We start from the raw sequence: 14,562 nt of genomic DNA, 5'->3' as shown, positions 1-14,562 counted from the left end.
ATATTACATAGTTATGCGCGCCTTTAAGAATTTTAAAATACTAATATACGCCAAGTTTTCCATGGCGGGTACATATTGAAAGTGAAAAGTCTGGCTGATGAAAAGTGCTCTTTTCCTTTTTGGCCGGTAATTGCCAATCGATCGATGCTAATGATAGGCTACACGCAGGCACTTGCTTGCGCGCTTTTCTTGTTTTTACCTTTTTATGTCTGGCCACAAAGTGGATTAATGCTGGCGCGGCGCTTTTCCTCGAATGCCCAGAATATTTTAGCATTTGAAATAAGTCTTTTAAATCATCGTTTATTACCATTATTAACTGGCGACTGTTTTATTGACGTAAAGTTGAGTAAAAAAACTGTCACTACTTACAATGTTTAAATAATCTAGACGCTTAAATTTTTGTCGTGAATAAAATAATAAATAAATATAATGAATAATAAGTTTCCTGTTTGTAAATTGCATTTGTTACGACTATAGTGCAATAACACAAACACCATAGTTGCGCATTAATAATAGGGAACAGAGTATCTAAAAAATCATCTGACTGATTGTCTATTTACTAAAAATTTATAATATAGTTGTAGGTTGTAACTCCAGCTAAGTGCAAAACAGGTATTCTGACTTTGAAGAGAAAGAGAGAGAGAGAGAGAGAGAGAGAGAGAGAGAGAGACGACGAGTTTTTTTTTAACATGCATGGACTCATTTCCCAGCTGCGCACTTAAATAAGCTGTCATACGGTCAGTGTAAAAACATCTATCTCCAATTATTGAACTTTGATATAAACTACATTTTTGCGCGTGAAAATGAATAGATCTGATAGCGCTACTTGTAACAATAAAATAATGTGTAATTATGGAAAAAATATTTTGGTGACGACATTCATCATTGCAATCAGTTACACGGTAACGTTTGGCTTGTGGAAGAACTTTAAAAAATAATTTGGCAATTAAGTTTTACATTATTAACTATTACAACAAAAACAATAATTTATGTAGAATTTTCAAATTTTTTTATATGGCCCTATATTCCTATTTACATTTCTTTTTTACATATAGGAAAGTAAGTTATCGCTGTAGAATTCAAAGAGGAAAATTGGCTTTGCTATCAAACAGTTTCAGTAAAATGACTTTTGTGTGTCGGAAATGTTTTTGATCGCTGAAATTTTCATTACTTAATAGTACAAAGATATCTGTAAATTGGAAATCCGAGCAAGCTGCATTATGAAGCATGAATACACACACACACGCACATATATACATACATATATATACATATACGGATACGAGGGATATAGAGTTGTTGTTGTTTTAGAGAGTGGAGACGCAGACAAGAAACTTAAGAGACGAAAAGAGGAGAGAAGGAGAGATCAAGATTGCGTTTCCCACACAAGCGCGACAGCAGGAGACAGCAAGAGCAAGAGCGGAAGGATAGATTGACCGATCCGATATACGCAGCTACCAAGCAAGGCTTGCGATTTCAATTCGAAACGAATACATTTGTAGTTCACGGCGTAGATACAGTTTTATTGGCGTAACAAAATTTCATTGCATGATGAGGATTGCCCTTGAGTAACGATAGCAATCGTTTGTAGCTCACGATATATATATTAAGCTTTCTTTATCGGGTAAAGGGCCAATTAAATACGTCATGTCAGAGGACGACAAGGCGAATTTGCTCGGCACAACAAAACTCCATGCACTCGCTCTGTTGACTTTATCAAGCAGGTGCACAGATGTATTTGACACGTGCCATGGATGTGACTTTTATCGTAATTATCGAGCCAGTCATTACTCACCAACCTCATATACGATGCATAGCGCTCCTCCCGCCCCTCTCCCACAAGACATTGGCGCGGCGCCTTGTCTATACATGCATTATAATCGTATGTGCTTCCAGTGACTAATGAGTGCGCGCAATGAAGCCATAGCTGTAAGCAGGATTAAAACATTTTTCAAGTCTAAACTCATTAGGTCCCAGTTGAAGCGAAGAAAAACAATAAAGCGAGCTCATCTATTCTCGCCCGAGAGCGTAAAATTGCTGCTAACTATCATGCTAAAAGGTCTTAAAACTAACAATTACCTCACAACTGCTATAGCCGAGGTAAATAAATCGAGGAGCGTGAGCTATTCATTTCCCGCGGGTATACGCCAATCAGACGAAGCAAACAACGCGCGCGCGCGCGCGCGGGGAGCGAGAAAATCGCGCGACCTGGAGAGGGGATGCGGGTGGGTGGGAGCAGGAGCTTGGGAGATGGCGGAACGAGGGGGGGTAGAGCAAATAGCTATAACCACTCGTCTGGAGAGCGTAAAATTTCATAACGCCATTATCGCCACTCGTAAATCCGTAATCGATGATTACTCCAATCGTAAGCGCACGAGAACGAGAGGGAATATATAAATGATTAGAGAAAAACGGCTATCATTATTCGGGCGGCAAGCGAGCGATTTATTGGCATTCCAATGCCGACTGACGCAAGTATGTGTAGGCGAGCTTCTCAAAGTTTTAAGGGACGTGTATCAGCGAATGCTCTGCTGCGTAACACTTCCAGGCGCGACGCACTGAACGTCAGACTAGAAATATAAAGCTGCTACGCCGTAGATGTAGTCTTGTGTTCGGAAATTCGAAAAAGACAGAGAGAGAGAGTGAGTGAGTGAGAGAGAGAGAGAGAGAGAGAGAGAGAGAGAGTGATTCGCCAGAAAGCATGAGCAGAGCCAGCACTCGGAAAAAGCGTGAGTGTTGTGACATACGGGTGTATAAGCAAAGCAAACGACCTTTCGAGGAATCTGGCAGCTCAGGCAAGTAACCGGCCACAACTCCGTCGCCGCCAGCACACACCTGCTCGACTCTCTCTCTCTCTCTCTCTCTCTCTCTCTCTCTCTCTCTCTCTCTCTCTCTTGAATCTAACTCGTTCCATGTTGTAGGATCTTCTGCTTCTGGCCGTCCTATTACATCGACCAGTTTGCCAAGACCTTACTGGTTTGGTGCTCGCCCCTCATTCCTCTCTATTCTAAAGTCGAAGACCTGTATACCGTTACAATATACCCGTCTGGCAACCATCACCCGCGCAACAGTACACCATGAAGAACCGGGCCAAAAACTATCGAGCACGTGCCGTCAGCTTGTCATTGGCGATAAGTATTCTGCTGTCTGTGTTTACATCTTTTCCAACCTCTTCTCGTCAGAAACAATGACCGATTCACATAGGCACATATCCGTAATTTTGTTTGAACTCCGAGCGGTAATATTTTACAGCAATAATATACTCATTTACATGCAATAAAATCCACATCATTTTTATAGAACTGAAGAAAAAAATCACACGCAGAGATAACGACGTTCGATCTCCGCAATAATTCTTCTACATAATACGAACAGCTCAGCTTAGCCACAAACGTCGCTTTCTGGCGAGGAAAAAAAAGAAGGATTATAAACATCGTAAAGCCATGCGCATGTTTGCGCGTGTATGTCCTTGGAATCACGCGTATGCTACAAGATTTGAGGCTCAAACCCCGCACGGTCGATCAATTACCTGTATCATTTCTATTTTAGGGTTTCATTGAAACACGGCTCTTTGTTTATTGCCTTGAGAGATTTTAGTTTTGTCTTCCTCTGGCCTTATCTATTTTTCGATGACATTTTTTACCCAAAAGCCCCTGGAATTTCAAGGACGTCGATAAACGGTTTTTTTCGTTAACTGCGACCTAATGCGGAACGATTGCAATTTGCTTTACTCTTTCCTGCGCTATCAAAACACTCTACTAGGAAACCATAAGCATGATGTGTGATGTGTGCCTAAGAAATACCAACGCTATTTTTTATTTCGTCTTTTATTAGATTATACATTTTATTCTTTATATGATAAGCCTGACTCAGCACTATGCATCCTCTTTTAAACCTTTTATTTTTACACCCAATACATACTTTGAAAATGCACCAAGAAAAACAGATGAAATATTTTGTTAATTTATGCGGAATCTGCGCGCTGCGATATAACAAACACCAACGTAGTAAGAATAAAAAAATTCATCTAAATCATTAGCATATGAGATATGCAAATAGTTTTTATGTACGGAAACAAATCAGCTGTGATCTTTGTTCAAAATCATATAAATTGAATTTATCAATGGCTTTTTCGTTGGAAATAAATAAATAAAAACAAACACGCGCGCGCTTGTGTGTGTGTGTGTGTGTGTGTCTGATTGTATGTGTGTACTATAGTATATATGCAATTTGTTTTACAAACTTCATAAAGTTAGATTCCCAATCTGTGATTCGGAATATCACTTTACTAAGGTAACATTGTGAGAGTCAATGATTTGAAGGGCAAGTGAAAGAAGGAGGAAGGATTGGTCTCGTAATAAAATATAAAAGTATAAAGTTAATCGTTAATACGGTTAATCGTTAATGATTGGCACCAACAAAACATTATAACATTTTGCCAATTATCCATTACTATGAATAAAATGTATCGTCCATTCCATGACTTATAATGTATTATCTCATTTGAATGCGATATCCGTGATGTCAGATGTACAAATGAGAAGTGATGGTAAATGTTCGCTCTTTTACCTTGTCTGCATCTTACCGTCGTTGTACTCGCTCCCCCTTCCCCTCTCACTCTTTTATTTTGTCAGCAGTCTGTCTTTTGTATTGGATTTGCGGCCCCTTTTTATCATTTCTTTTACTACGCTTAATTACATTGTAATATGTACATCAGGTTCGCCTCCTCTATCAACGAATAAACATACGAAAATACGTAAAACCTTCGTTTATAATATATGTAACACTTTCAATGCTGGATATTTAAGAGAATTGGTAAGCTGCTTTTACAAAAAAAGAATAACAAGAGTGTTTTATGTTTATATAAATATGATATATGTACTTTTTAAATACGATGATGCTGAAATTCATATGAAAACGAAATACGCTATCCAACTAAAACTTTTACTATCGAAAGTTTCTAAAAAATTCTTTTTAACTCAAAATATTAAATATTTGAATGAATCATTGTCAATATTTATGCGAATTTAACCACAAGCATGATTTTATAAGTATGACTAAAAAATGACGAATAATAACTTAAAAGCTATTGGAACATTTATGTAACATCGAGGACAACGAATGAACGTCTAATGAAGCTTAAAAATGAAAAATAGGAAGAAAAATGACAAAATATAAAAGTATAGCAAGTTATGCCCGGAAGGCGAATAAATCGGCCATTTTGAGCGGCGTAACATTGGCCGGTTGTCGGTAGAGCCTTTATATCGTTGGGCGTGTGGGTGTGTGCTTCGTCCGCTCATTCAGCTACGTAGCACCCGTATCATCTTACGCTGCCCACGTATCCGATCTCTCTCTCTCTCTCTCTCTCTCTCTCTCTCTCTCTCTCTCTCTCTCTCTCTCTCTCTCTCTCTCTCTCTGTAATATCTTCACAAGCGGATGTTTAAAATTGCATATAGCTTTTTGCCGACATTATTCAACGTCAATTATTTGCCACAAACTTGTAAAACAACAATTTGGATCCAATGCCCGAAAAAATTCTAACTAACTTGTGGGCAAAATAGGCGCCCGCGTTCTTTGTATAATATGAAAGTCACTCTTGTTTCGGTAATCTTTTATGGGGTTTTTAAGTGTATAATGCCGATACTAGCATATATTTCTATGAGAATTGTTTTATCAGGATAAAATTGCAATTGCCAAGGTTCTATTATGATTTGTATAAACCTTACTGTTTTAACAGATATTGCTTTTGAAAAATATCGTAAAAGTAGCCCTTTTAAATAACGAAATCATAAGATAATACCAGTGTTTCTTCGTATGAATGTCAAAATTCATTGGTACGTATGGAGTGAATCGGCGATTGTGTACGCGCAGCGCCCCCTGCCACTTCTCATTTTAGCCACCTTCCAGCGGAAGAACCTTGAGTGCATCGAAGTGAAAGGGCGAAATTTCGCGTGAGAAATACACCCAAGGAACAGTTTCATCTGGCAGACAATGTCGAGCCAAGGTGAGCGATACATGCACTCTGTTGTGGTAAATACAAGCAATTTTCTGTGATATCGATGAATTTTGTTAGACCAGAGCGCCAACTCATCTGAGCATAAAATGATTGTTAATGGTCAGTCAAGGTTGAATTCATAAAAAAATGACATTCCATGCAAATTGTTGATGATTTAGATAATAAAGAAAAATGATGTTCTACTAACATCAATTAAAATAGTCCTCAAAACATGGAAAGGCTCGTAAGAATTATTCGCCTATAGACAGTTTGTAAGAAGATGAAGGCTAGGTACGGCATTCCATCCGAAAAATATCGTTGTGATTTGCAATAGAGAGGATGAACGTTGCTATTATCTCGATATTCGCCGTAAACGTGGCCATAGCTCGATCGATCAAAAGATAATTAGGTATAAGCCAGAAAGTCTGTAGTGTAACATGTTACTCGCATGTTCGCGCTATGCCCTTCAAGACGAGGCGTTATAGTCTGCACGGAATCGTGGAACCCTGGACGGCCCTCCGGAGGCACGTAGACAAAGTCATGAGCAGTGTCGTTGAATGAGCTAGTCTAAAAATAATGAAACTGCGAAGGGCGCGCGTAACAAGAAAGAGGCCCGTGCTCGCGCCGGCAGGGAATTTCAGTTATGATTTGCTCTCTTGAGAGTAGCCGGTCCGTGATTACGTGCGATCAGGCGGCCGCAGCGCAGCAGAAGCCGCGAGAGATTCTTTGGCGGAGGCAAAGACGAGAAAAAAGAGAAAAAAGAGAAAAAAGAGAAAAAAGGGAATACAGAGAGGGGAGCGAGAGATAGCGAAGGAGAATAAGTATAAGATCGTGGCACACAAAGAGGAGCGGAGACTGCGCGCAACAGTGTTTTTGAGGCCCCAAGGTCTCTCTCCCTCTCGGCTCACAACACGGCGGTGCGTCCGCGTGCACGCAGACACTTTCATTCGGCTCTGCGGAGAGCGGATGAATTTTTATTTATCGCAAAAGGCAAGGTGGCACGCCTAGCACTTAATGATTATTGGCCGTATGCTCGCGGAGATATATATCGGCGCTCGCTCTGCCGAGCGTTACAACCAATTCTAGAGACTGCGTGCGGCCCAGCATATTCATGATTATTCGACTGGATCTTTCGTGGACCGGTCAAAACTCTCGATCTACCAACTCGGGGCAGGCGCAATCGACGATAGAGCGAAGAAAGATAGACTTACCCGGCTCGCAGGGAGGCTACGGCAGTGCTCAGTGGCAGCTGAGGCTGTGGCGGCTCGGCGGCCACCAGCTCCGACAACACCAGCACAGTAGTCGTCGTGGCCGCGCCAGCCGCCGCCACCGATACCGTCGTGCCGTTGGCTAAGGCTCTCGGCAGATCTTGATCATGCTGCAGCTGCAGTTGCGGATAGTGGAGGTGCAGAGCCGTTGCTGGCCCACCTCGAGACACACAATTCACGGGAATCATATTTGTCGCCGTCGGGGTCCCATTTCTCACCGAGGGTGGTGACGGAGTTGGTGGCGATGGCGGAGGCGGCGGATACTCCACCACTTGCACGCGATCGGCTTCACTCTCGTAAATGATCTCTTTGTCGTGGGTGTACATGACAGTTTTTTGGCCGTCGTTGTAGATCAGATCGATCATCTTGTGCTCACCTACGCCAGACCCTGGACTAACCCGAGGGTCATCCTCGGGATCAGTCTGTGCCTGCTGATCGGGAGCTGAGCTAACCTCGGTGTCCGACGACTGCAAGTGATTGTTGTGCAGGTGATGATTGTACTTGGGGTGATGGTGATGGTGGTGGTGGTGATGGTGATGATGATACTTGGAGTGCATTGGTTCGTGGAGGTCGAGCACGTTCACGGGTTGCATCGTAGCAAGCAACACCTGTTCCGACGGGTCCGACTGCGTGGGATTGCTCAGCGACGAGGAGGCCGGCGAGACGGGACCCTCCTGCACCTGGGGCAATGCATGCAACACCGTCATGCCGCGTATCTTAGCTATTTTCAGTAGCTATCAAGGCAGTTTTCATTTCCTTCTTACGATTCTTATAGTCATATTTTTTTCATTTTGCTTTTTATTTTTACAGTTCGGTTTCATTTTATGTCATTTTCTATAGAATGTTCACTATAGGTTAATAGGACAGAAATGGGTTTGATATTTTAACAGGATAGTATCATCAATAAAAAAGCAGATTTCCGGTATGCGTTTTAATAGGTCTAATAGCAGCTCCCGACAAAATTCTTCCATAAAGAAAAAATTCACAAAATCTTGAATCTCTTTAAAACGACATTGAGACGACATAGAGCAATGAAAAAAATCACTGTGCACTAAAATCCATCAAACGTAAGTTTTAAGTGTGTTCATTATTTTTAACTTTGATAAACAACTGTTATCCAAAGTTTCAACAAAAAAAGGTTACCGAAAATCTACTCGGATTTGAGGTCACGGGATCATATTACAAAGACGGTTACATAAATAGGCGAAAATACATTGCAAGTATGTAGCGATCTGACAAGTTTTCAACATTGCAACTTTTGTCAAATTTTTGGACAGCGAAAAGTTCATTCTATATTTGAATATATTATCACTTTTCACAAATTTTTTACTGTATTATAATAATTTAAAAAAGAAGATGAATTCCTTTCTCTATTTTAAAATTTCATAAAAGTTTAATATGTTTTAATCACTGTCGAAAAATCCATCATCTCCATAAAAACTTGCAGTATACTTTTGTTCCATTTACGTAGCCGTCTTTGTCAGGAGACTGCCAATCTCAATACCGGTGTTTTTCGTCATTTTCTTTTGCAAAACTGAAATATCATTTAGTCCAAGTCAATCACGGGTCAGATATATAAAGAATAAGAAGGGTCAAGTCACCGAGTCTATCATATTATACCTAGATCAGGGAATATAATTTTCTAAGTTCACGCGTGGTTTTAGTTACGGTATAAGCAGTGACATGGCACCCGCCAAAAACAAGATAAGCATATTTCCTTGTCATTTTTGATTATATTCAAATCTGTACGTCGCCGTTTTTTCACGAGAGTGACGAGAGTGCGAGTTGAAAAGAAAAAGACAGAGAGCTAGTCAATACGAAAAGCAGGATCGGCGTCCAGATATTCGACGTGCTCCTTGATATGTGCGTGTGAGCAAATCTTCAGTTCAGTTATTCAATTTGTAAGCTTACCTCTCTATCCTACTCTCTACTCTCTCTCTCTCTCTCTCTCTCTCTCTCTCTCTCTCTCTCCTCTCTCTCTCTCTCTCTCAGATTTACAAAGTCGCCAATCTCAATCACGCCTTGTATTTTTGAAACCCTTTTCAATTGTTGTTGGTATTCTATATGCACATTTATGTTGTCTGAATGCTGCTTTCTGGTTTAAATATTCATCACAATATATGAAGCTCAGTAAGTTGCTTAATATTCACGTAATCACGTATACAAGAATGAAGTTATGTCTTTTGACTTGGCAAAAGAAAGTACTAGAAAAGATAAGCTTGTGGAGAGTATAAAAATGAAATTTTAGGGCTAACAATGAAAATTGTACAGAAAACGGTGAATTTAAGTTGGCTTTTGCGACAAATCCGCTAGCATAAGCAGCAAACGCGTATAATGGTATTCTATTTTATCCATTATCAGCAGCCGAATTGAATCTCGCATTGAAATGATGTATTAGAGATTTATACAGGCATACGAAACGTCAGAGTAGGATTTTCGTAATTCATTGTGCAACTGAGATAAAAATATAGAAGGGCAGAGATTAGAAGAGAGATAGCCTGTTCTTGGACGCACGTATTCTCTGTCGTCAAATTTCATCGCATCTTCTGTCATTTGTTGTTTTTGTCTTTGTTTGTATGTTTGTTTTGCATCCTCGATGAAAGTTGACTCAGGCGTAATCGGTTATTTTCAATAGACACACCAGCTCGCACACTGACAGATACTCAGGAATGTTAATTGAGAAGAACCGAATAGCCGCAGGTCATCGGTATGCGCATCATCGCTCTGATTGCTAACTGCCTGTGTATTTGCTCATTGTGCGGAATAGTCGGTCGTTTGTCAATTTTAATTCGTTAATTTTTACAACGCTTGTATATGCACTGATACGAAAAGTACGAAAGAGAAGAGCTATAAGCCGATAACTCTTGCTTGGCGCGTCTAATCTCATCGCGCATACAGATTGTAACATGTGCATAAATTGCCCTTCGCATATTCGATCTCTTACTTGCCTGATTATTAATCGTGTCCGTCGCTTCGCTTAGCGTTAATTTTATTCGTTCTTATGGATAAACAATTTTTCTTTAAAACTAATAATTTAATTTATTATTATGAATAAATAAAATGTGACGACAGAAAATAATCTAAGCCAATGAGACCAATGAGAGCGAATTTTTTTGACAAAAGATGAGTTTACTGCTCTACACATCTGCGACAAGTAACAACGTTGCTTAGCAATTGCATAATGGAAATTCGTTGTAATCTGGCTCGCATTATTTTCTTCACTAACACTTCATTGATTTCTTGAAAGCGAATTTGAAAGTTACTTCCCTTCTGCAACTCGCGCCTCTGCAGTCGACGCTCGCACAGCCGCCGAAAAATAATCTATACAATCCTATGAGCACAATATGTCTAACGATCGAGAGAATGAGAATTTGAAATTCTTCATTCCTGGTATTGTTATGTTAGATTACACAAATACATACTCATCATATAATTTTTCAAAAGCGATAAACGTGTGAATTAACATGATATTTATCCTATTTTTATTACATAAGTATAATGAATTTTCATCATCAAGTAATGAAAAGTACGTATATCACTAACATGACATCCAAAAATCAGGAAAAATCAGAAGAAATTAAAAAGTTCAGATAAACGATCTGTGACACATTAACAGTCTAAAAAGATAGAGATGGAGGTGGGACGGGGAGGGGGAAATAAAAAAAAATTATATATATGTATACAGGATCCGACTTATACATGGAAGCTCTGTAGCCGTGAAGTACAGCTTTTCCGTTTAGTCATCTCAAATTTAAAAAGACTTTTATGATATGTGAGAAAGTACGTTGAGAAGGCTAATTTTTATGATGATAAAATAGCTACCAATAACATACCAGTCACGAGTTTGATTTGTTCAATGGACGTCACTTGAAAATTGAGCAAGAAAGTTGCGAGAAAAACAGAAAGTAAAAGAAAGAAGGACAGAATTCACCAGAGATAATTTGACCTTAGCATTGATGAATCGATGAATCCAACGGAAAAAGTAAATTAGACATTAAGTATCAAAGAAAATTTCACTGTTCTATTGATGATAGGCAGGTGTTTTCTATGACTAAGTGAGTACGCATGTGCACGTATGTGTGTGTTTATTTACTTAAATCAAGAATATTGTTTTCTACACGATTTTCAACAATAATAGTGACTGACTCGCTAACCTTTGAAAAATAATTATGAACCGGTACATTCAGATAGAATGTAGAACAAGGAAATTATCATTTGGTTCTAAATTTAATGGCATAAATAGTGATTACAGTGAACAAAAAGAAAATGCAGTACATGATACCAATATTTAGAATTACGGATAAGGATGAGAAAGTGAGTCAATGAAGGCGTAAGGCAGAGGGATGCTTCTGGGATAGCAGCGAGAAAGAGATGAAAATATTGATGTACCTGAGAGTATGTTGACTGAGAAAGAGAATAGATACGAACCGGTGACAGAGCTTCCTGAATGTGAAGAGTTGTGGTGTTGTCCGGTTCGGTACACGTTGACATATTTGTTCCAGTTTGTATGGATAAATTGATTTGATAAAATGCGGTTAATGAGTATAAGCTAGGCACACTTGCCAGTCCAGTCCTCGTTACTATCACAGTAGCTTGCTGTATGGCACATTTGCGGAAGTGTCGAATGAGGTCAGGAACTGCAAACAAACCAAATATTCTGGATGTTAGTGCGAAAAGTAAGCGATAATCGTGGATTTTGGTCAGGTTGTAAGGTTTAGGGCAAACAAATAACAGCGGCAAGAGCTAAGTGAGTTCAATGAGCAGAGTAACAGGAAAGTATATTATTGTAATAGACCTATTGCCAAGTTATCGGATAGGATTGCGTGATGATTTTAGATGCAGCGCGACAATCTCCTGACCTGTAAAAGAATACAACGATATGAATGATGGAAACGCGGGAGAGGGAAGAGGCAGGTTTCGGGGCCAGGGTCACCAGAACGTTTGTGTGCATCTAGTCTCGTGAGCCAGTCGGTGAATCCCGTTTGTCGGGTTGAGAATCTTGTCGATCAGCTGGTCCACCGACCAGTGTTACTGGTCACGGTGCGGGCGCTTCACTGTTGTTCATAAACAGGAATTCGCATGCTCTTAATGAGTGCTATATTTTTTACGATGAATGGGCAGGTGTAATAATAGACGAACGCTACAAATGCCTGCGCAAACATGCCAATCTCGAGATTATTAATCGTTTTTTAGGCCTAAGCGCAAGGTTTCTTGGTACAGGTTTTTCGCGCCTTTCGCGCAACAGCCATTGCTGGTGCTTTTTTATGCCTCACGCTCATTCATTCTAGTGGTTTATACTTTCTCTTTTAAGAACTCCACGGCTACACTACTAATGGCTTTTCAAAACATACTTTCAAGTATGTCTTTGCGTACTGTGGCCAAGTGAATTCTGGATCAATAAGTCAATATTTGTTAACAGACCAATTGCAATACCCGAGATTTTATATCCAGTATTCGTCGCCGGAGAAATTTTAAGAAGCAGTAGCGTTTCTTAGTCCCCTTATTGATGAAGCAGAATCTATCCCTTTCCTCTCTCTCTCTCTCTCTCTCTCTCTCTCTTTCATGCACACACATGCACACACACGCACACACACGCACACACACAGTTGTTATTTTTCGTGAAACTATGTAGAACGCACGAGGAGGAGAAACAGAGAAAGAGAGAGAGAGAGAGAGAGAGAGAGAGAATCGGAGAGCTCTGGTAACACATGTTGAAGAGCAGGTTCGGCCGGTCTAACCTGATTCCAGACACAACTCCAAAGGACAAACCTGATGGGACCGCCACCGCCACGCGAGATTCAATCGGGAGTTAGCTTTCCGCCCTCACTAAGCTAACAGATACATATGAGCGAAAGAAATCAAAAACACAAGTGATACCAAGTGAAACGAGTAATAAACATTGATAAAAACGCAAGACGTAGTGATGAAGATGTATGATTACTTACATTAAGAAGATTGATATCTCAGAAGATTCGAGATGCTCGCGGCATAGGTAAGAGATGTCCGTCTGCTGCTACTTTGGCATATGCGCGAGTGTGTGTGTGTATTTTCTCTTTACACGCAACGTCACAACTACAAACTATATGGTTTGTCACATATAGGACTCACATTTTTTAATAGTTGTTCGGCACCCGGCAGTCTTGGTTCACCGATTTTAACACTCGCCATTCCTCCCTCCCACCCTTCTCGATCTCTCTCTCTCTCTTTCTTCCTTTCAACATACATGCAGTTCATTAAGAAAATTAATCGGTGCTCAAAAAAATCGACACTCTCTCTCTCATACTCACGTTCACACACACTTTAGACTATCCAGCACCGATTTATCACTTTGCTATAGACACGAAAACAAACAATGTAAAGAGATACCGCACTCGATGTAACGAAACAAAAGGCTTCAAGCTAGAGCTGCGATGCTACTCTGAACTGGCGATACACACCTACAGAGTCAAAGATGATCGGCGGCGTGCTGGTATATCGTCGTCTCTCAGGCAGGTAGAGGCGCTCCACTCGACGCGGTCCACACTCGGCAGATTCGGAAGAGGCTGCCGTCGCCGCCGTTCACACGTACACACTCACAGACATCTATCCACCGGCTACTCGCTAACCAACATGGCCGCACGGCAACCTCATCGACAAACTCTCCTCCCAGCATCCCTCTCTCATTTCATCTCGCTCTACCTCAGCCAAGATACCTACGCGCTTTGCTTCTCTGTTTGTCTGTCTGTCTGCCTCTCTCTCTCTTCTCTCCTCTCTCTCTCTCTCTCTCTCTCTTTCTCTCCCTCACTCTCACTCTTAAGAGACCGTTTCCCCCACCTGTGGTACCGCACCTTACGTGCTACGTCAGCTTCGTTTCGCGCCATCTCATTCTTACACACTGAACGATTCAGACTCCATCTCTCCCTGTCTCTCTCTCTCTCTCTTTCTCTCTCTTACTCGCTCACTTGGTACTTAATCTCTCCCCACGCATTGCCGGACTCTTGCTACTCCCACTCTACGACTGGGCGCCGCAGCATCCAAGCGCGTACCAAAGTGAGAGAGTGAGTGCGCGCGCATGAGAGAGAAAGAGAGACAGAGAGAGACGAGAACGGCGCGACGTCGTGAACGTTACGTAAAGGCCGTGCGTTGGAGCGAGAAGAAGCTATAGAGAGCAGATCTCAGGTATACGACGACGTCTTCGGCGATGGCCACCCGGCATTATCTCCCATCTCCCCCCTCTCTCCAACTGTCTGTCTGTATGTATGTCTGTCTGTCTGTCTGTCTGTCTGTCTGTGTCTGCCTGTCTGTCTGTCTGTCTGTCTC

General features: G+C 40.9%; 1 protein-coding gene across 8 annotated transcripts in view; it reads right to left on the bottom strand.

Annotated features, from left to right (window-relative positions):
- LOC131672464 (protein grainyhead) overlaps positions 1-13,918 on the bottom strand; it is a 46,988-nt gene extending 33,070 nt beyond the window's left edge. For 5 of the 8 annotated variants that reach the window (XR_009302627.1, XM_058949688.1, XM_058949692.1 and 2 more), the window contains exons 1-3: positions 13,701-13,918; positions 11,692-11,900; positions 7,207-7,943 (exon numbers count right to left, since the gene is read on the bottom strand). Coding sequence is in view for 7 of the 8 variants with exons in the window: in XM_058949688.1 (XP_058805671.1) it covers positions 7,207-7,943; positions 11,692-11,754 (800 nt within the window). In the remaining variant the exon portion in view is untranslated. Of the gene's footprint in view, positions 1-7,206; positions 7,944-11,691; positions 11,901-13,208; positions 13,343-13,700 lie in introns of all 8 variants that reach the window. The other 3 variants (XM_058949689.1, XM_058949690.1, XM_058949691.1) reach the window with 3 other exon arrangements.
- Positions 13,919-14,562: the final 644 nt, after the last annotated feature.

Source organism: Phymastichus coffea, unplaced genomic scaffold (genome assembly GCF_024137745.1).
Source record: "Phymastichus coffea isolate CEN01 unplaced genomic scaffold, Cenicafe_Pcof_1.1 PCOF00151, whole genome shotgun sequence".
In the NCBI taxonomy this organism is placed as follows: Eukaryota; Metazoa; Arthropoda; class Insecta; order Hymenoptera; family Eulophidae; genus Phymastichus; species Phymastichus coffea.
Note: the sequence above shows the minus strand (reverse complement) of the source record. Positions and strands in the feature narration are given on the sequence as shown.